General features: G+C 50.1%; 2 protein-coding genes across 2 annotated transcripts; both read left to right on the forward strand.

Moving 5' to 3' along the window:
- Window positions 1–2374: 2374 nt before the first annotated feature.
- Window positions 2375–6379, forward strand: LOC138356053 (uncharacterized). The gene is made up of 2 exons (XM_069311624.1): window positions 2375–2449; window positions 2930–6379. The coding sequence occupies exons 1-2, from the start codon at window positions 2375–2377 to the stop codon at window positions 6377–6379; spliced, it is 3525 nt and encodes a 1174-aa protein (XP_069167725.1).
- Window positions 6380–14228: 7849 nt separating this feature from the next.
- LOC138356056 (mucin-5AC-like) lies at window positions 14229–15668 on the forward strand. Its single transcript, XM_069311635.1, has one exon. The coding sequence runs from the start codon at window positions 14229–14231 to the stop codon at window positions 15666–15668; it is 1440 nt and encodes a 479-aa protein (XP_069167736.1).
- The last annotated feature ends 5621 nt before the right edge of the window (window positions 15669–21289 follow it).

Genomic DNA, 21289 nt, shown 5'->3' on the forward strand with positions numbered 1-21289 from the left:
CTCTCTCTTCTTTCAATTCTCAAATATTAATTATACATATTTTGCCTTATTGGTCCATGGTGGTGGTCTAATCTCTAATTGGATTGTTACTTGATTACAGTTCCTCTTGAAACAGTTCTTGTGTAACGCTTGAACAAATCCACAAGGGCCGTGACGAGGATTCGAACTTATGTCTGAGAGCATCCCAGACGCTGCCTTAATGGACTGAGCTACGACATGGTAGCTTGTGTAGCATTGTTTCACAGCCTCCATTATGTAGAGTTGATGTGTGACCTACACCCGCTATGTTGTTTTAGATTCAGCACGGGCTATGGCGAACCCGTAGTGGCCTTACACCCTCTAACGTCAGTGGTTTGGCCACTTCGACGCCCCAATAAGATATCGTCGGGAGAATAAATTATTTATTTATATATACAGAAGTTGTTCTTGTTTTCGTATCCCATGTTGCCTGGGATACGAACCCCGCTCATGGTACGCCAGGCGAACGTCCCACCACTACGCCACGGAGACTGAACCTTTTGATATATCACGATTTTATCATTTCTGTGTGTAATCCAATATATACCCAATGTTTCGTGTTTTGTCTTGTATTGATACTTTTAATACCCCTATCAATACATGGCCCAAAAGGCAACTCAGGGATCAACAAACAGTTGGAGAATTAGCAGTGAACCAATAGATTAATTCTCTTGGAAATTTCCAACAGATATTCTCATCCTTAATACAATAGGATGTATTTCCTGTATTAGGCTTCATAATCATTAAATACTCATTAACTAATCCGTAGTTTAGTGGTATAGAATTCATTACATTAGGCTCTGGAGCCTCATATAATTTTCCTTAGAATTTAGCCTTATTTTGTCTTTATTAACGATAATCATTGATTAATAAATTCACTTTTCGTTAGTAAATTTATTCTGTTACTGGAATTAATTTATGCAGCCCCGATTTACTGTACCAGCGACTTGAATGATAAACTCTACCTTCACTCCAGACCTTTTCTCATTTAATATCGCCTAAATTAATTGACTGCATCACGAGAAAATAATTATCGCCACATAATACCTTTATTATGACGTAAATATTCGTTATAAAGCATTTTGTTCCATATAATTTATCCTCGGAACCCCTACTGGGAGCTATGCGCATGCGCGACCTTCGAGGAAGGCGGACAGGCGACGCCATCTTTGGGCGGCGTGTCTGAGCTGACAGAAATCGTCTTCCTGGACAGTCATCCAAGCACCTACGGAACCCTCCGAGACGGAGCAGCTACATCGCGTCACAGACAACATGTCCGGTATACTAGTTTGTTAAAAATTGTTCCCTCGGGGCCACAATTAGACATCTTAGATAGGACAGCGTATCCAATATCCAAATCGTGAGTTGCCTTTCATATTCATATTACTTTACATGAATATTATTATTAGATCTGAATGCTAATTTATCTCATTGATAACCTTTTCTTGCATTTGCAAATTTATATGTGTGAATATTTTATTAATCATTGATATGTATTTAATATTCATATACATGTATTTACTATATGTATCATGTATACACATGTATTATGTAGACCTCATAGAAGGCCCCAAAATGTGTCATGTGACGATGGTTCTAGAATGTATAGAATTTTACTCTTGGCAGAATATAATAGAATTTATTGCATTTAATTTACAGAGCTCCATAAGTCGCTGATTCTCTCATTTAGAACAGAATTCTGGCCCTTCGAACTCTCTTAGAATTATTATTTTGCATCCATACAATTATACATTTATTAGTATTAAACTAGAACCAGATTCCCCCCATAAACTCCACTTTTGTGTACACGAACACTAGACGAATATAGGATATTTATGTATTCATAAAAAAAAACAAATTCAGGTATTCAAAGTGTTGGCATTTGAAGACAAACTAATTAGATTTGTAGTTTATTAATGGGGGAATAAAGACTAGATCAGCATATAGAGAAAATGTCTATAGGAGATATGTGTGTTCAAAAAACCTTTCCATGCAGCCTAATCAGTCAACCTCACATTATACAAACACCTGTGTTTCCACAGGTGTTTACATAGGTGATTGTGGCACCTATGTAACATACAAAGGCTGTTAGTCTCACGGTTAGGGTTATACAATAAATGGCCAGTTATTCCTTTATTTCAGGATATACAGCAAACCTAAATGGGTTAGTTGGTGGTTAGGTTGTTGGGTCGTTAAAGCTTAACGAGGGAGTTTTCAGATGAAAGCACCAAGCCACCACGACTATATAGCACTGGGAAGGGATCAGGATAAGGATTTGGGATGGGACGGTGGGAAAGGAATGGTGCCCAACCACTTGGACGGTCGGGGATTGAACCCAGACCTGGCATCATTGATGATGATTGGCATCAATGATGTCATCATTGATGTGATTGATGGCTCTGGGGAGCTGGTGGTTCACTCTGAGATCTATGTGCTTGATGTCGGCCGCAGGTGTGTGGTTGATGTCGGCCGCAGGTGTGTGGTTGATGTCGGCCGCAGGTGTGTGGTTGATGTCGGCGGCAGGTGTGTGGTTGATGTCGGCCGCAGGTGTGTGGTTGATGTCGGCGGCAGGTGTGTGGTTGATGTCGGCCGCAGGTGTGTGGTTGATGTCGGCCGCAGGTGTGTGGTTGATGTCGGCCGCAGGTGTGTGGTTGATGTCGGCCGCAGGTGTGTGGTTGATGTCGGCCGCAGGTGTGTAGTTGATGTCGGCGGCAGGTGTGTGGTTGATGTCGGCCGCAGGTGTGTGGTTGATGTCGGCCGCAGGTGTGTGGTTGATGTCGGCGGCAGGTGTGTGGTTGATGTCGGCGGCACCTCTGTAACTGCTGTCGGCGGCCCCACTCAAATTGATGTCGGCGGCAGAGCTGTGGTTGACGTCGAGACGTGTGTTGATGACGTGTCTGTGAGGTGACAGGCCGCTGCCAGTAGCAGGCCAACGAGTAACGCTGCCAGTAGCAGGCCAACGAGTAACGCTGCCAGTAGCAGGCCAAGGAGTAACGCTGCCAGTAGCAGGCCAACGAGTAACGCTGCCAGTAGCAGGCCAAGGAGTAACGCTGCCAGTAGCAGGCCAACGAGTAACGCTGCCAGTAGCAGGCCAACGAGTAACGCTGCCAGTAGCAGGCCAACGAGTAACGCTGCCAGTAGCAGGCCAACGAGTAACGCTGCCAGTAGCAGGCCAACGAGTAACGCTGCCAGTAGCAGGCCAACGAGTAACGCTGCCAGTAGCAGGCCAAGGAGTAACGCTGCCAGTAGCAGGCCAACGAGTAACGCTGCCAGTAGCAGGCCAACGAGTAACGCTGCCAGTAGCAGGCCAACGAGTAACGCTGCCAGTAGCAGGCCAACGAGTAACGCTGCCAGTAGCAGGCCAACGAGTAACGCTGCCAGTAGCAGGCCAACGAGTAACGCTGCCAGTAGCAGGCCAAGGAGTAACGCTGCCAGTAGCAGGCCAACGAGTAACGCTGCCAGTAGCAGGCCAACGAGTAACGCTGCCAGTAGCAGGCCAAGGAGTAACGCTGCCAGTAGCAGGCCAACGAGTAACGCTGCCAGTAGCAGGCCAACGAGTAACGCTGCCAGTAGCAGGCCAAGGAGTAACGCTGCCAGTAGCAGGCCAACGAGTAACGCTGCCAGTAGCAGGCCAAGGAGTAACGCTGCCAGTAGCAGGCCAACGAGTAACGCTGCCAGTAGCAGGCCAACGAGTAACGCTGCCAGTAGCAGGCCAACGAGTAACGCTGCCAGTAGCAGGCCAACGAGTAACGCTGCCAGTAGCAGGCCAACGAGTAACGCTGCCAGTAGCAGGCCAACGAGTAACGCTGCCAGTAGCAGGCCAACGAGTAACGCTGCCAGTAGCAGGCCAACGAGTAACGCTGCCAGTAGCAGGCCAACGAGTAACGCTGCCAGTAGCAGGCCAACGAGTAACGCTGCCAGTAGCAGGCCAACGAGTAACGCTGCCAGTAGCAGGCCAACGAGTAACGCTGCCAGTAGCAGGCCAACGAGTAACGCTGCCAGTAGCAGGCCAACGAGTAACGCTGCCAGTAGCAGGCCAACGAGTAACGCTGCCAGTAGCAGGCCAACGAGTAACGCTGCCAGTAGCAGGCCAACGAGTAACGCTGCCAGTAGCAGGCCAACTAGTAACGCTGCCAGTAGCAGGCCAACGAGTAACGCTGCCAGTAGCAGGCCAACTAGTAACGCTGCCAGTAGCAGGCCAACGAGTAACGCTGCCAGTAGCAGGCCAACGAGTAACGCTGCCAGTAGCAGGCCAACGAGTAACGCTGCCAGTAGCAGGCCAACGAGTAACGCTGCCAGTAGCAGGCCAACGAGTAACGCTGCCAGTAGCAGGCCAACTAGTAACGCTGCCAGTAGCAGGCCAACGAGTAACGCTGCCAGTAGCAGGCCAACGAGTAACGCTGCCAGTAGCAGGCCAACGAGTAACGCTGCCAGTAGCAGGCCAACGAGTAACGCTGCCAGTAGCAGGCCAACTAGTAACGCTGCCAGTAGCAGGCCAACGAGTAACGCTGCCAGTAGCAGGCCAACGAGTAACGTTGCCAGTAGCAGGCCAACTAGTAACGCTGCCAGTAGCAGGCCAACGAGTAACGCTGCCAGTAGCAGGCCAACGAGTAACGCTGCCAGTAGCAGGCCAACTAGTAACGCTGCCAGTAGCAGGCCAACTAGTAACGCTGCCAGTAGCAGGCCAACTAGTAACGCTGCCAGTAGCAGGCCAACTAGTAACGCTGCCAGTAGCAGGCCAACTAGTAACGCTGCCAGTAGCAGGCCAACTAGTAACGCTGCCAGTAGCAGGCCAACGAGTAACGCTGCCAGTAGCAGGCCAACGAGTAACGCTGCCAGTAGCAGGCCAACGAGTAACGCTGCCAGTAGCAGGCCAACGAGTAACGCTGCCAGTAGCAGGCCAACGAGTAACGCTGCCAGTAGCAGGCCAACGAGTAACGCTGCCAGTAGCAGGCCAACGAGTAACGTTGCCAGTAGCAGGCCAACGAGTAACGCTGCCAGTAGCAGGCCAACGAGTAACGCTGCCAGTAGCAGGCCAACGAGTAACGTTGCCAGTAGCAGGCCAACGAGTAACGCTGCCAGTAGCAGGCCAACGAGTAACGCTGCCAGTAGCAGGCCAACGAGTAACGCTGCCAGTAGCAGGCCAACGAGTAACGCTGCCAGTAGCAGGCCAACGAGTAACGCTGCCAGTAGCAGGCCAACGAGTAACGCTGCCAGTAGCAGGCCAACGAGTAACGCTGCCAGTAGCAGGCCAACGAGTAACGCTGCCAGTAGCAGGCCAACGAGTAACGCTGCCAGTAGCAGGCCAACGAGTAACGCTGCCAGTAGCAGGCCAACGAGTAACGCTGCCAGTAGCAGGCCAACGAGTAACGCTGCCAGTAGCAGGCCAACGAGTAACGCTGCCAGTAGCAGGCCAACGAGTAACGCTGCCAGTAGCAGGCCAACGAGTAACGCTGCCAGTAGCAGGCCAACGAGTAACGCTGCCAGTAGCAGGCCAACGAGTAACGCTGCCAGTAGCAGGCCAACTAGTAACGCTGCCAGTAGCAGGCCAACGAGTAACGCTGCCAGTAGCAGGCCAACGAGTAACGTTGCCAGTAGCAGGCCAACTAGTAACGCTGCCAGTAGCAGGCCAACTAGTAACGCTGCCAGTAGCAGGCCAACTAGTAACGCTGCCAGTAGCAGGCCAACGAGTAACGCTGCCAGTAGCAGGCCAACTAGTAACGCTGCCAGTAGCAGGCCAACTAGTAACGCTGCCAGTAGCAGGCCAACGAGTAACGCTGCCAGTAGCAGGCCAACGAGTAACGTTGCCAGTAGCAGGCCAACGAGTAACGCTGCCAGTAGCAGGCCAACGAGTAACGCTGCCAGTAGCAGGCCAACTAGTAACGCTGCCAGTAGCAGGCCAACGAGTAACGCTGCCAGTAGCAGGCCAACGAGTAACGCTGCCAGTAGCAGGCCAACGAGTAACGCTGCCAGTAGCAGGCCAACGAGTAACGCTGCCAGTAGCAGGCCAACTAGTAACGCTGCCAGTAGCAGGCCAACGAGTAACGCTGCCAGTAGCAGGCCAACGAGTAACGCTGCCAGTAGCAGGCCAACGAGTAACGCTGCCAGTAGCAGGCCAACGAGTAACGCTGCCAGTAGCAGGCCAACGAGTAACGCTGCCAGTAGCAGGCCAACGAGTAACGCTGCCAGTAGCAGGCCAACGAGTAACGCTGCCAGTAGCAGGCCAACGAGTAACGTTGTAATTGTCGGTAAAAACGGAGAAAATCGCGTCTGGAACTCATTACGGAGTGTGCGTATGGGTCAGCGTCTCCACTATCTCGTTCTCCCTGCTGCTTCTGTTCACTCAACTCCTCTCTACTGAAGGAGTTCCCGATTGATTGATGATTATGCAGGCAGGAGGTGGCACGGGCATGAATAGCCCCGTAACTGGTGGATTTTTGGGTGTCGTTAAGCGTTGTTTCAGATTTAGCCACTCGGAACGAAGTGTCTATGTAGCACGGGCTATGGCGAGCCCGTAATTGTGTTAAACGATTGATAAAGATTAAGCCACCTAAGAGGTGGCACGGGCATGAATAGCCCGTAAAGTGTTAAACGCCGTCTTGGTTGAATTTATACCCCGCAGTTGATGTGAGGTGGTGGGAGGATGACTGACAAACAATTTGGATACTTTAGTTGCAGGATAATACAGAAATACAAAAGCCTTTTAATTATGTCCACCCAAACTCATTCATATATATGTCTATCCTTAGCTTGAAACAATCAAAAACTGAACTGTATAATCTAAATAGCCTCGTAGCCAATAGGCCTTCTCTAGTTTCCTTGATTCATATGTTGTTAATCAGGCTTCGTAATGTTAACTTTTATCTCGCTGATATTCTGTAACTATCATCATTACCTAGCCTCATAACCTTACATATATCATCATTAAACTCCATCTGCCAATCTTTTGACCATTTCAAAACTGTATTTAGATCAACTTGAAGTGATAGTGAGTCTTCTTCCGTCTTAATTTCCTTCCAGATTTTTGTATCTTCGGCAAATTTGTAAACATTGTAGCTCAATCCTGAATCTGAATCATTTATATATATATTATGAACAGGAGAGGTCCCAGGACAGAGCCTTGAGGCACTCCACTTACAGCACTTCAAATTTAAGCTGAAGTATGTTTATTGAAACAATAAAATACGTGTTAAAGGTATAGAGCAGCTTAGGCTACTTCTACCTCCTTCTACTTCAAGTCCCTCAAGGGGCGCTCAAATCCAGTGATTTCAAAGTGACAAATCACAATACAAGAATCATATTTAACATTACAGGTTAATATAGCAAGCACAGCATATAATTGTTACACTCTTGGGACAAAATTCATGTAGCTCCTAAGTCTATCATACCATTATCACACATTCAAACAATTTGATGTGGTACACTATTTATTTCCTTATTTCTATAGTTATCAATAAGTTGTCACTCCAATATATAATGTTCTAAGGTGTGGGCGATGAGTCACAATAACGTGGCTGAAGAATGTTGACCAGACCACACACTAGAAGGTGAAGGGACGACCACGTTTCGGTCCGTCCTGGACCATTCTCAAGTCGATTGTGACTTGAGAACGGACGGACCGAAACATCGTCGTCCCTTCACCTTCTAGTGTGTGGTCTGGTCAACATACTTCAGCCACGTTATTGTGACTCATCGCCTTGCATTGTCATTTAAGCGGCGTCCAATAACAGTATGTACAGTGCCGATGTACATACTGTTATTGTACATACCGATGTACATACTGATGACTTGTTCGTGCCTTCAGCCGAACAAGTCTATGTGGGTGGGGACGAGGACAGGTTGACGAGTTTAACAGTTACCAGGGAGGATGTTCTTAAACAAATAGTAAAACTCAAACCAAACAAATCCCCAGGGCCGGATGAAGTGTTTGCCAGGGTGCTTAAAGAATGCAAAGAGGAGCTTTGTGACCCACTGTCAACCATATTTAATAAATCAATAGAGTCAGGCAGAGTGCCGGAGTTTTGGAAAGTTGCTAATGTGATACCAGTTTTTAAGAAAGGAGATAGATCACTTGCGTCTAACTATCGACCAATTAGCCTAACGTCTATTGTGGGAAAGTTACTCGAATCTATAATAGTAAATAAAATTCGTCTTCATCTTGAAAAACATAAATTAATAATTGAGTCGCAACATGGTTTTATAAATGGCCGTTCATGTTTAACAAATTTGTTATCTTTTTATTCTAGCATTGTTGAGGCAGTTGATAGTGGTAAGGATTGCGATGTTGTATACCTTGACTTTAGCAAAGCTTTTGATACAGTGCCACATGAAAGACTGATTAAAAAGATAGAGTCTCATGGTATTGGGGGTGCTATATTAAGCTGGATTAGGGCATGGCTATACCAAAGGAAACAGAGAGTTAGTATAAATGGAATCAAGTCAGAGTGGGAAAATGTTGTAAGTGGAGTGCCTCAAGGCTCTGTCCTGGGACCTCTGTTGTTTATAATATATATAAATGATTTAGATTCAGGTTTGAGTAGCAACATTTGCAAATTTGCCGATGATACGAAAATCGGTAGGGAAATTAATTCGGAGGAGGACTCACTATCACTTCAAGTTGATCTAGATAGGGTTTTGAAATGGTCAAAGGATTGGCAGATGCAGTTTAATACTGATAAATGTAAAGTTCTGAGGTTAGGTAATGATGATAGAGTTACAAGATACGAGCTAGATGGTGTTGTGATTGCGAAGTCGGATTGCGAAAGGGATCTGGGAGTTATGATTAGTAAGAATTTAAAACAAAAGGATCAATGCATAAATGTTCGTAATAAGGCAAATCGGACACTTGGATTTATTAATCGCAGCGTTAGTAACAAGACACCTGGTGTGGTTCTCAAGCTATATCTTGCTCTAGTTAGACCCCATTTAGATTATGCAGTTCAGTTTTGGTCGCCATATTATAGAATGGATATAAATTCACTTGAACGTGTCCAGCGTAGGATGACTAAGTTAATTCCCCAAATTAGAAATCTTTCATATGAAGAAAGATTAACAAAGCTTAAGTTGCATTCACTGGAAAGGCGAAGAGTTAGGGGTGACATGATAGAGGTTTACAAGTGGGTGAATGGACATAACCGGGGGGATATTAATAGGGTATTAAAAGTATCAACACAGGACAGAACACGAAACAATGGGTATAAATTGGATAAGTTTAGATTTAGGAAAGACTTGGGTAAATACTGGTTCAGTAACAGGGTTGTTGATTTGTGGAACCAATTGCCGCGTAACATTGTGGAGGTGGGGTCCCTCGATTGTTTCAAGCACGGGTTGGACAAGTATATGAGTGGGATTGGGTGGTTATAGAATAGGAGCTGCCTCGTATGGGCCAATAGGCCTTCTGCAGTTACCTTTGTTCTTATGTTATGTTCTTATGATGTCAGTGTACTCCCTGATCTCCACATCCTGCCTTCCCATCCCTAGCTACTGACCCATCACAATATACATGTAGAGTGTTTTCTGTAGGTAATTGTGACGGGAGACATCTCCCGTCACGCAGGGTGCAGCCGCACCTCCACAGATCTCCAGTATCAGCTCTTGATACTGGTAATGGCTCAAAAGGGCCACCACTTACGGGCTATTCATGCCCGTGCCACCTTTTGGGTGGCTTAATCTTTATCAATCAATCAATCAGCTAATTGTCTAATTATACAATCATATGTTACCCTCAGCTCTACTATCTTATACATACTGTTTTTTCCTTTGCAGGGAAATTATTACTACATCCACCAACCGTAGACGGTTGGGCCGTAAGTCTGGGAATTATTACTGCATCCACCAGCCGTAGACGGTTGGGCCGTAAGTCTGGGAATTATTACTACATCCACCAGCCGTAGACGGTTGGGCCGTAAGTCTGGGAATTATTACTACATCCACCAACCGTAGACGGTTGGGCCGTAAGTCTGGGAATTATTACTACATCCACCAGCCGTAGACGGTTGGGCCGTAAGTCTGGGAATTATTACTACATCCACCAACCGTAGACGGTTGGGCCGTAAGTCTGGGAATTATTACTACATCCACCAGCCGTAGACGGTTGGCCCGTAAGTCTGGGAATTATTACTACATCCACCAGCCGTAGACGGTTGGCCCGTAAGTCTGGGAATTATTACTACATCCACCAGCCGTAGACGGTTGGCCCGTAAGTCTGGGAATTATTACTACATCCACCAGCCGTAGACGGTTGGGCCGTAAGTCTGGGAATTATTACTACATCCACCAGCCGTAGACGGTTGGCCCGTAAGTCTGGGAATTATTACTACATCCACCAGCCGTAGACGGTTGGGCCGTAAGTCTGGGAATTATTACTGCATCCACCAGCCGTAGACGGTTGGGCCGTAAGTCTGGGAATTATTACTACATCCACCAGCCGTAGACGGTTGGGCCGTAAGTCTGGGAATTATTACTACATCCACCAGCCGTAGACGGTTGGGCCGTAAGTCTGGGAATTATTACTACATCCACCAACCGTAGACGGTTGGGCCGTAAGTCTGGGAATTATTACTACATCCACCAGCCGTAGACGGTTGGGCCGTAAGTCTGGGAATTATTACTACATCCACCAACCGTAGACGGTTGGCCCGTAAGTCTGGGAATTATTACTACATCCACCAGCCGTAGACGGTTGGGCCGTAAGTCTGGGAATTATTACTACATCCACCAACCGTAGACGGTTGGGCCGTAAGTCTGGGAATTATTACTACATCCACCAACCGTAGACGGTTGGCCCGTAAGTCTGGGAATTATTACTACATCCACCAACCGTAGACGGTTGGGCCGTAAGTCTGGGAATTATTACTACATCCACCAGCCGTAGACGGTTGGGCCGTAAGTCTGGGAATTATTACTACATCCACCAGCCGTAGACGGTTGGGCCGTAAGTCTGGGAATTATTACTACATCCACCAACCGTAGACGGTTGGCCCGTAAGTCTGGGAATTTGGAAATAGCAGAAGACTGAAGGAAATTTGGCTAGACGTAAATAAAAGGCTAAAATGTAAATAAAAAAAATGTGCACATTCTGACTCGCAAGGAACTGTTCAAGGAACTGTTCAAGGAACTGTTCAAGGAACTGTTCAAGGAACTGTTCAAGGAACTGTTCAAGGAACTGAACAAAGGTCTTCGTAGGTATATGGTCCGAGGTGGCCAAAGTTAGTTTGTTGCCTGCTATAACGGGAGTCATTAGGCTCTTGGAACACGGGTTATTCGTGCCCGTGCCGCCTCTTGGGTGGATTAATCTCTATCAATCAATCAATCATATTCTTGGAAAGGCCTAAGATGGAACGACATATTTACAGGAGGCAACAGTGGGGATGTCACCCACACAGACATTACCCGGGATGAAGTATTTATGAACCCAAGAACAATGGTAACTGCAGAAGGCCTATTGGTCCATACGAGGCAGCTGCTATTGGTCCATACGAGGCAGCTGCTATTGGTCCATACGAGGCAGCTGCTATTGGTCCATACGAGGCAGCTGCTATTGGTCCATACGAGGCAGCTGCTATTGGCCCATACGAGGCAGCTGCTATTGGTCCATACGAGGCAGCTCCTATTGGCCCATACGAGGCAGCTCCTATTGGTCCATACGAGGCAGCTGCTATTGGCCCATACGAGGCAGCTGCTATTGGTCCATACGAGGCAGCTGCTATTGGTCCATACGAGGCAGCTCCTATTGGTCCATACGAGGCAGCTCCTATTGGTCCATACGAGGCAGCTGCTATTGGTCCATGCAGTATGGACCAATAGCAGCTGCTATTGGTCCATACGAGGCAGCTGCTATTGGTCCATACGAGGCAGCTCCTATTGGTCCATACGAGGCAGCTCCTATTGGTCCATACGAGGCAGCTGCTATTGGTCCATACGAGGCAGCTCCTATTGGCCCATACGAGGCAGCTCCTATTGGTCCATACGAGGCAGCTGCTATTGGTCCATACGAGGCAGCTGCTATTGGTCCATACGAGGCAGCTGCTATTGGTCCATACGAGGCAGCTGCTAAATTCTGTTAGAGTGCCTGATTTCCGAAAAGCTGATTATAATAGCCTAAGAATTTTTTTGGGTCAAATAGACTTTTCAAATTTGGATTGGAAAGTCTTGGGCATGGGTTGTGGGCCGGTCTTGGAGCTAGACGTGAACCCAGCGACAGGTGACGTAAAAGGGGATTTCGATGTGGATTCAAAATATAACTTATTTAAGAATATTCTAAGCAAAGTAATATATCAATTTGAATACAAATTGAATAGATCGAATACTAATGACCCAAAATGGATAATAAAGAAGAAGGATCTGAAGACCCGGGATGCTCTCGGACGCAGGTTCGAATCCTCGTCACGGCCCTTGTGGACTTGTTCATTGGTCAGGTCCCAGTTGTTGGCCCCCACCTTCCTGTTCCTCCTGGTCAGTCTGGTGTTGACAGCAACTAAATGGAACTCATTTTTTATAAATATATTAATACAAAATACAAAAAAATATATTAATACAAAATACAAAAAATATATTAATACAATACAACCTTCGATCAGGCACAAGAAAATTATTATTTCGGAACTGCGTCTCACAGAAAGTTTTGTGAACCACTATTGAACAATATGGAAATAATTAAATTAGTACTGTACTACGCCAAATTGTCTGAATGTGACAATGGTGAGATGGATACTGGGGGGCCTGACGGCTGAGTGGACAGAGCTCGGGATTCGTAGTCCTAAGGTTGTGGGTTCGATCCCCGGTGGAGGAAACAAATGGTAGTCTTTCACCCTGATGCTAGCCTGTTTACCTAGCAGTAAATAGGTACCTGGGAGTTAGTCAGCTGTCACAGGCTGCTTCCTGGGGGATGGAGGCCTGGTCGAGGACCGGGCCGCGGGGACGCTAAGCCCTGATATCATCTTAAGATAACCTCTCAAGAGGCAATTCTTAGCAGGTTCAATACCCTTTGTAATGTAATACACTATGTAATTGTTAATTGTTTTACATATTAAACATTATTACATATTAAACATTATTACATATTAAACATTATTACATATTAAACAATATTACATATTACACATTATTACATATTAAACAATATTACATATTAAACATTATTACATATTAAACATTATTACATATTAAACATTATTACATGTTAAACATTATTACATATTAAACATTATTACATATTAAACATTATTACATATTAAACATTATTACATATTAAACATTATTACATATTAAACATTATTACATATTAAACAATATTACATATTAAACATTATTACATATTAAACATTATTACATATTAAACATTATTACATATTAAACATTATTACATATTAAACATACTTTTCACATGTTTAATAATCATGTTCTATGCCACAATTATTGAAGGGACGTAGTTGTATTTGTGATGTAAAATACATTATTGTCACTCAATGAATTTGCAAGCACCCTGAGTGAAAATAGTATGCAAGCACCCTGAGTGAAAATAGTATGCAAGCACCCTGAGTGAAAATAGTATGCAAGCACCCTGAGTGAAAATAGTACCAGCATTATTACTACTACTAGTACTATGGCACTACTAGTAACGTGAGGGTACTAGCAAGCATCACAGGAAGACCTGCCCCGAGCAAGAAGGAGGAGAGGGTGTGACTGTTTGACCACACCACACACTAGAAGGTGAAGGGACGACCACGTTTCGGTCCGTCCTGGACCATTCACGATCGACTTGAGAATGGTCCAGGACGGACCGAAACGTCGTCGTCGTCCCTTCACCTTCTAGTGTGTGGTCTGGTCAAACGTACTTCAGCCCCGTTATTGTGACTCCTCGCCTGCATAGGGTGTGACTGTGTAATTGAGAATAGGACTGTGTTTCTGCCCGAAACGCTGCGCGTGCTAGTGGCTTTACAAGACTGTAATTACCATATTTGTATCCTCACATTCCTTATGTACATTCTTGTATATGCATAAATAAATAAATAAAAAGGAGAAGCGTCTAGCGTCACCAACAAACTTTCTTCAGTTCCCCCTTTTTTCCTACCGTTCTTCCTTATTCCACAGCGGTAACTTTAGTAATTCTCCAACTGCGCCACCACCTCACCTCAACAGCGGGGGTATATATATTCAGTGAGTCGTAAATCATTCAGTTGAGGGTAGTTGAGTGATCAGGAGCAGGGAGAATGAGGGTCCTGGTGTTGCTGGCATTGGTGGCTGTGTGTGGGGCGCTCCCAGCCAAGCTGGACAGTGGTACCCTTGACCTACACAACTGCACACTCCTTATTAATGATTCCTCGACGCCATGTCCTCAGCTTTTGGCGTCAACGTTGTCGTCAATCATTGAGCTTTCGGTGCCATCAACCAGTGAACATCAATTGGCTTCAACCACTGAGCTGCCAGAGACATCAACCACTGAGCTGCCAGAGACATCAACCACTGAGCTGCCAGAGACATCAACCACTGAGCTGCCAGAGACATCAACCACTGAGCTGCCAGAGACATCAACCACTGAGCTGCCAGAGACATCAACCACTGAGCTGCCAGAGACATCAACCACTGAGCTGCCAGAGACATCAACCACTGAGCTGCCAGAGACATCAACCACTGAGCTGCCAGAGACATCAACCACTGAGCTGCCAGAGACATCAACCACTGAGCTGCCAGAGACATCAACCACTGAGCTGCCAGAGACATCAACCACTGAGCTGCCAGAGACATCAACCACTGAGCTGCCAGAGACATCAACCACTGAGCTGCCAGAGACATCAACCACTGAGCTGCCAGAGACATCAACCACTGAGCTGCCAGAGACATCAACCACTGAGCTGCCAGAGACATCAACCACTGAGCTGCCAGAGACATCAACCACTGAGCTGCCAGAGACATCAACCACTGAGCTGCCAGAGACATCAACCACTGAGCTGCCAGAGACATCAACCACTGAGCTGCCAGAGACATCAACCACTGAGCTGCCAGAGACATCAACCACTGAGCTGCCAGAGACATCAACCACTGAGCTGCCAGAGACATCAACCACTGAGCTGCCAGAGACATCAACCACTGAGCTGCCAGAGACATCAACCACTGAGCTGCCAGAGACATCAACCACTGAGCTGCCAGAGACATCAACCACTGAGCTGCCAGAGACATCAACCACTGAGCTGCCAGAGACATCAACCACTGAGCTGCCAGAGACATCAACCACTGAGCTGCCAGAGACATCAACCACTGAGCTGCCAGAGACATCAACCACTGAGCTGCCAGAGACATCAACCACTGAGCTGCCAGAGACATCAACCACTGAGCTGCCAGAGACATCAACCACTGAGCTGCCAGAGACATCAACCACTGAGCTGCCAGAGACATCAACCACTGAGCTGCCAGAGACATCAACCACTGAGCTGCCAGAGACATCAACCACTGAGCTGCCAGAGACATCAACCACTGAGCTGCCAGAGACATCAACCACTGAGCTGCCAGAGACATCAACCACTAACTTCCCAGAGACATCAACCACAGAGGTGCCAGAAACATCAACCACAGAGGTGCCACCGTCATCAATAACGACAGTGCTGTTGATGCTAACCATAAACTACCTTTGTGGTTGTCTCGTTAAGCTGTAACGACCCAACAACCTCAGCTGTAACGACCCAACGACCTCACCACCATTTCACTTTGTTGTATTACCTGAATAAATGTATAACTAACTGACCGCTATTTATTATATAACCACAACTGTAAGACCAACCAAACTATCCTTATACTCTCTCCCCATCCCTATCCGGGCCGTTGTCGTCGTGAGGGGGCTTGGTGGGCGGCTGCCGGGGTGTGATGCTCCGTGGGACGGTCCTCTGTCCTTTTAGAGCCTTATACTCCTGCTGCCATCTTCACTAATTGTGCTGAAGTCTTTCCGTTTTCTTTGTTTCATTTTTCTCCCCCTCTTCTCCTTTCTAATTGTCATTTCCCGCCGACCTTTTGCCAGTCTTGTAATTCTTTCGGACATCTTCTGGTGTTTGGGGAGGCATACTCTCATGCCCGTATGAGGTAGCCAACGTCGCGAGCGAGGGAACGCTTTTATTGTCAGTCCTCTTTTTGTCGCTGAACCTGATCGCGATGGACTGAAGGTTCTTAAGGTGGTGATTGTGGGGCGGATACGCACGATGCGCCCCTAGGTGGGCTCCAGCCTGTCTCTTGTTGGGTGTCTTATCCTCTAATTGTGGCTCCATGGTGGGTATGGGCTCCATGGTGGGTATGGGCTCCATGGTGGGTATGGGCTCCATGGTGGGTATGGGCTCCATGGTGGGTATGGGCACCATGGTGGGTATGGGCTCCATGGTGGGTATGGGCTCCATGGTGGGTATGGGGGCTCCATGGTGGGTATGGGCTCCGTGGTGGGTATGGGCACCATGGTGGGTATGGGCTCCATGGTGGGTATGGGGGCTCCATGGTGGGTATGGGCTCCATGGTGGGTATGGGCTCCATGGTGGGTATGGGCTCCATGGTGGGTATGGGGGCTCCATGGTGGGTATGGGCTCCATGGTGGGTATGGGGGCTCCATGGTGGGTATGGGCTCCATGGTGGGTATGGGCTCCAGGGGGTATGGGCTCCATGGTGGGTATGGGCTCCATGGTGGGTATGGGGCTTCCATGGTGGGTATGGGGCATCCATGGTGGGTATGGGCTACCATGGTGGGTATGGGCTCCATGGTGGGGTATTGGGCTTCATGGTGGGTATGGGGGCTCCATGGTGGGTATGGGCTCCATGGTGGGTATGGGCTCCATGGGGTATGGGCTCCATGAGTGGGTATGGGCTCCATGGTGGGTATGGGCTCCATGGTGGGTATGGGCGCCATAGTGGGTATGGGCTCCATGGGGTATGGCTCCATGGTGGTATGGGGCTCATGGTGGGTATGGGGGCTCCATGGTGGGTATGGGCTCCATGGTGGGTATGGGCTCCATGGTGGGTATGGGCTCCATGGTGGGTATGGGGGCTCCATGGTGGGTATGGGCTCCATAGGTGGGTATGGGCTCAATGGTGGGTATGGGCTCCATGGTTGGGTATGGGGCTCCATGGTGGGTATGGGCTCCATGGTGGGTATGGGCTCCATAGGTGGGTATGGGCTCCATGGTGGGTATGGGCTCCATGGTGGGTATGGGGGCTCCATGGTGGGTATGGGCTCCATAGTGGGTATGGGGCATGGTGGGTATGGGGCTCCATGGTGGGTATGGGCTCCATGGTGGGTATGGGCTCCATGGTGGGTATGGGCTCCATGGTGGGTATGGGCTCCATGGTGGGTATGGGCTCCATGGTGGGTATGGGCTCCATAGTGGGTATGGGCTCCATGGTGGGTATGGGCTCCATGGTGGGTATGGGCTCCATAGTGGGGTATGGGCTCCATGGTGGGTATGGGCTCCATGGTGGGTATGGGCTCCATGGTGGGTATGGGCTCCATGGTGGGTATGGGCTCCATGGTGGGTATGGGCTCCATAGTGGGTATGGGCTCCATGGTGGGTATGGGCTCCATAGGTGGGTATGGGCTCCATGGTGGGTATGGGCTCCATGGTGGGTATGGGCTCCATAGTGGGTATGGGCTCCATGGTGGGTATGGGCTCCATAGTGGGTATGGGCTCCATGTTGGGTATGGGCTCCATGGTGGGTATGGGCTCCATGGTGGGTATGGGCTCCATGGTGGGTATGGGCTCCATAGTGGGTATGGGCTCCATGGTGGGTATGGGCTCCATAGTGGGTATGGGCTCCATGGTGGGTATGGGCTCCATAGTGGGTATGGGCTCCATGGTGGGTATGGGCTCCATAGTGGGTATGGGCTCCATGGTGGGTATGGGCTCCATAGTGGGTATGGGCTCCATGGTGGGTATGGGGCTCCATGGTGGGTATGGGCTCCATAGTGGGTATGGGCTCCATGGTGGGTATGGGCTCCATAGTGGGTATGGGCTCCATGGTGGGTATGGGCTCCATAGTGGGTATGGGCTCCATGGTGGGTATGGGGGCTCCATGGTGGGTATGGGCTCCATAGTGGGTATGGGCTCCATGGTGGGTATGGGCTCCATGGTGGGTATGGGCTCCATGGTGGGTATGGGCTCCATGGTGGGTATGGGCTCCATAGTGGGTATGGGCTCCATGGTGGGTATGGGCTCCATAGTGGGTATGGGCTCCATGGTGGGTATGGGCTCCATAGGTGGGTATGGGCTCCATGGTGGGTATGGGCTCCATAGGTGGGTATGGGCTCCATGGTGGGTATGGGCTCCATGGTGGGTATGGGCTCCATAGTGGGTATGGGCTCCATGGTGGGTATGGGCTCCATGGGGTATGGGCTCCATGGTGGGTATGGGCTCCATGGTGGGTATGGGCTCCATGGTGGGTATGGGCTCCATGGTGGGTATGGGCTCCATGGTGGGTATGGGCTCCATGGTGGGTATGGGCTCCATGGTGGGTATGGGCTCCATGGTGGGTATGGGCTCCATGGTGGGTATGGGCTCCATGGTGGGTATGGGCTCCATGGTGGGTATGGGCTCCATGGTGGGTATGGGCTCCATGGTGGGTATGGGCTCCATGGTGGGTATGGGCTCCATGGTGGGTATGGGCTCCATGGTGGGTATGGGCTCCATGGTGGGTATGGGCTCCATGGTGGGTATGGGCTCCATGGTGGGTATGGGCTCCATGGTGGGTATGGGCTCCATGGTGGGTATGGGCTCCATGGTGGGTATGGGCTCCATGGTGGGTATGGGCTCCATGGTGGGTATGGGCTCCATGGTGGGTATGGGCTCCATGGTGGGTATGGGGGCTCCATGGTGGGTATGGGCTCCATGGTGGGTATGGGCTCCATGGTGGGTATGGGCTCCATAGTGGGTATGGGCTCCATGGTGGGTATGGGCTCCATAGTGGGTATGGGCTCCATGGTGGGTATGGGCTCCATGTGGGTATGGGCTCCATGGTGGGTATGGGCTCCATGTGGGTATGGGCTCCATGGTGGGTATGGGCTCCATGGTGGGTATGGGCTCCATGTGGGTATGGGCTCCATGGTGGGTATGGGCTCCATGGTGGGTATGGGCTCCATGGTGGGTATGGGCTCCATAGTGGGTATGGGCTCCATGGTGGGTATGGGCTCCATGTGGGTATGGGCTCCATGGTGGGTATGGGCTCCATGGTGGGTATGGGCTCCATAGTGGGTATGGGCTCCATGTGGGTATGGGCTCCATGGTGGGTATGGGCTCCATGGTGGGTATGGGCTCCATGGTGGGTATGGGCTCCATAGTGGGTATGGGCTCCATGGTGGGTATGGGCTCCATGGTGGGTATGGGCTCCATGGTGGGTGTGGGCTCCATGGTGGGTATGGGCTCCATGGTGGGTATGGGGGCTCCATGGTGGGTATGGGCTCCATGGTGGGTATGGGCTCCATAGTGGGTATGGGGGCTCCATGGTGGGTATGGGCTCCATGGTGGGTATGGGCTCCATGGTGGGTATGGGGGCTCCATGGTGGGTATGGGCTCCATGGTGGGTATGGGCTCCATGGTGGGTATGGGCTCCATGGTGGGTATGGGCTCCATGGTGGGTATGGGGGCTCCATGGTGGGTATGGGCTCCATGGTGGGTATGGGCTCCATGGTGGGTATGGGCTCCATGGTGGGTATGGGCTCCATGGTGGGTATGGGCTCCATGGTGGGTATGGGCTCCATGGTGGGTATGGGGGCTCCATGGTGGGTATGGGCTCCATGGTGGGTATGGGGGCTCCATGGTGGGTATGGGCTCCATGGTGGGTATGGGCTCCATGGTGGGTATGGGCTCCATGGTGGGTATGGGCTCCATGGTGGGTATGGGCTCCATGGTGGGTATGGGCATCCATGGTGGGTATGGGCTCCATGGTGGGTATGGGCTCCATGGTGGGTATGGCTCCATGGTGGGTATGGGCTCCATGGTGGGTATGGGGCTCCATGGTGGGTATGGGCTCCATGGTGGGTATGGGCTCCATGGTGGGTATGGGGGCTCCATGGTGGGTATGGGCTCCATGGTGGGTATGGGCTCCATGGTGGGTATGGGCTCCATGGTGGGTATGGGCTCCATGGTGGGTATGGGGCTCCATGGTGGGTATGGGCTCCATGGTGGGTATGGGCTCCATGGTGGGTATGGGGCTCCATGGTGGGTATGGGCTCCATGGTGGGTATGGGCTCCATGGTGGGTATGGGCTCCATGGTGGGTATGGGCTCCATGGTGGGTATGGGGCTCCATGGTGGGTATGGGCTCCATGGTGGGTATGGGCTCCATGGTGGGTATGGGCTCCATGGTGGGTATGGGGCTCCATGGTGGGTATGGGGCTCCATGGTGGGTATGGGCTCCATGGTGGGTATGGGCTCCATGGTGGGTATGGGCTCCATGGTGGGTATGGGCTCCATGGTGGGTATGGGCTCCATGGTGGGTATGGGCTCCATGGTGGGTATGGGGCTCCATGGTGGGTATGGGCTCCATGGTGGGTATGGGCTCCATGGTGGGTATGGGGGCTCCATGGTGGGTATGGGCTCCATGGTGGGTATGGGCTCCATGGTGGGTATGGGCTCCATGGTGGGTATGGGCTCCATGGTGGGTATGGGCTCCATGGTGGGTATGGGGCTCCATGGTGGGTATGGGCTCCATGGTGGGTATGGGGCTCCATGGTGGGTATGGGGCTCCATGGTGGGTATGGGCTCCATGGTGGGTATGGGCTCCATGGTGGGTATGGGCTCCATGGTGGGTATGGGCTCCATGGTGGGTATGGGCTCCATGGTGGGTATGGGCTCCATGGTGGGTATGGGGCTCCATGGTGGGTATGGGCTCCATGGTGGGTATGGGGGCTCCATGGTGGGTATGGGGGCTCCATGGTGGGTATGGGCTCCATGGTGGGTATGGGGGCTCCATGGTGGGTATGGGGCTCCATGGTGGGTATGGGGCTCCATGGTGGTATGGGGGCTCCATGGTGGGTATGGCTCCATGGTGGGTATGGGCTCCATGGTGGGTATGGGCTCCATGGTGGGTATGGGCTCCATGGTGGGTATGGGCTCCATGGTGGGTAGGGCTCCATGGTGGGTATGGGGGCATCCATGGTGGGTATGGGCTTCCTAGTGGTGGGTAGGGGCATCCATGGTTGGGTATGGGGGCCTCCATGGTGGGTATGGGGGCTCCATGGTGGGTATGGCTCCATGGTGGGTATGGTCTCCAATGGGTGGGTATGGGCTACATGGTGGGTATGGGCTCCA

The sequence above is a fragment of the Procambarus clarkii genome, chromosome 6 (assembly GCF_040958095.1).
Source record: "Procambarus clarkii isolate CNS0578487 chromosome 6, FALCON_Pclarkii_2.0, whole genome shotgun sequence".
In the NCBI taxonomy this organism is placed as follows: Eukaryota; Metazoa; Arthropoda; class Malacostraca; order Decapoda; family Cambaridae; genus Procambarus; species Procambarus clarkii.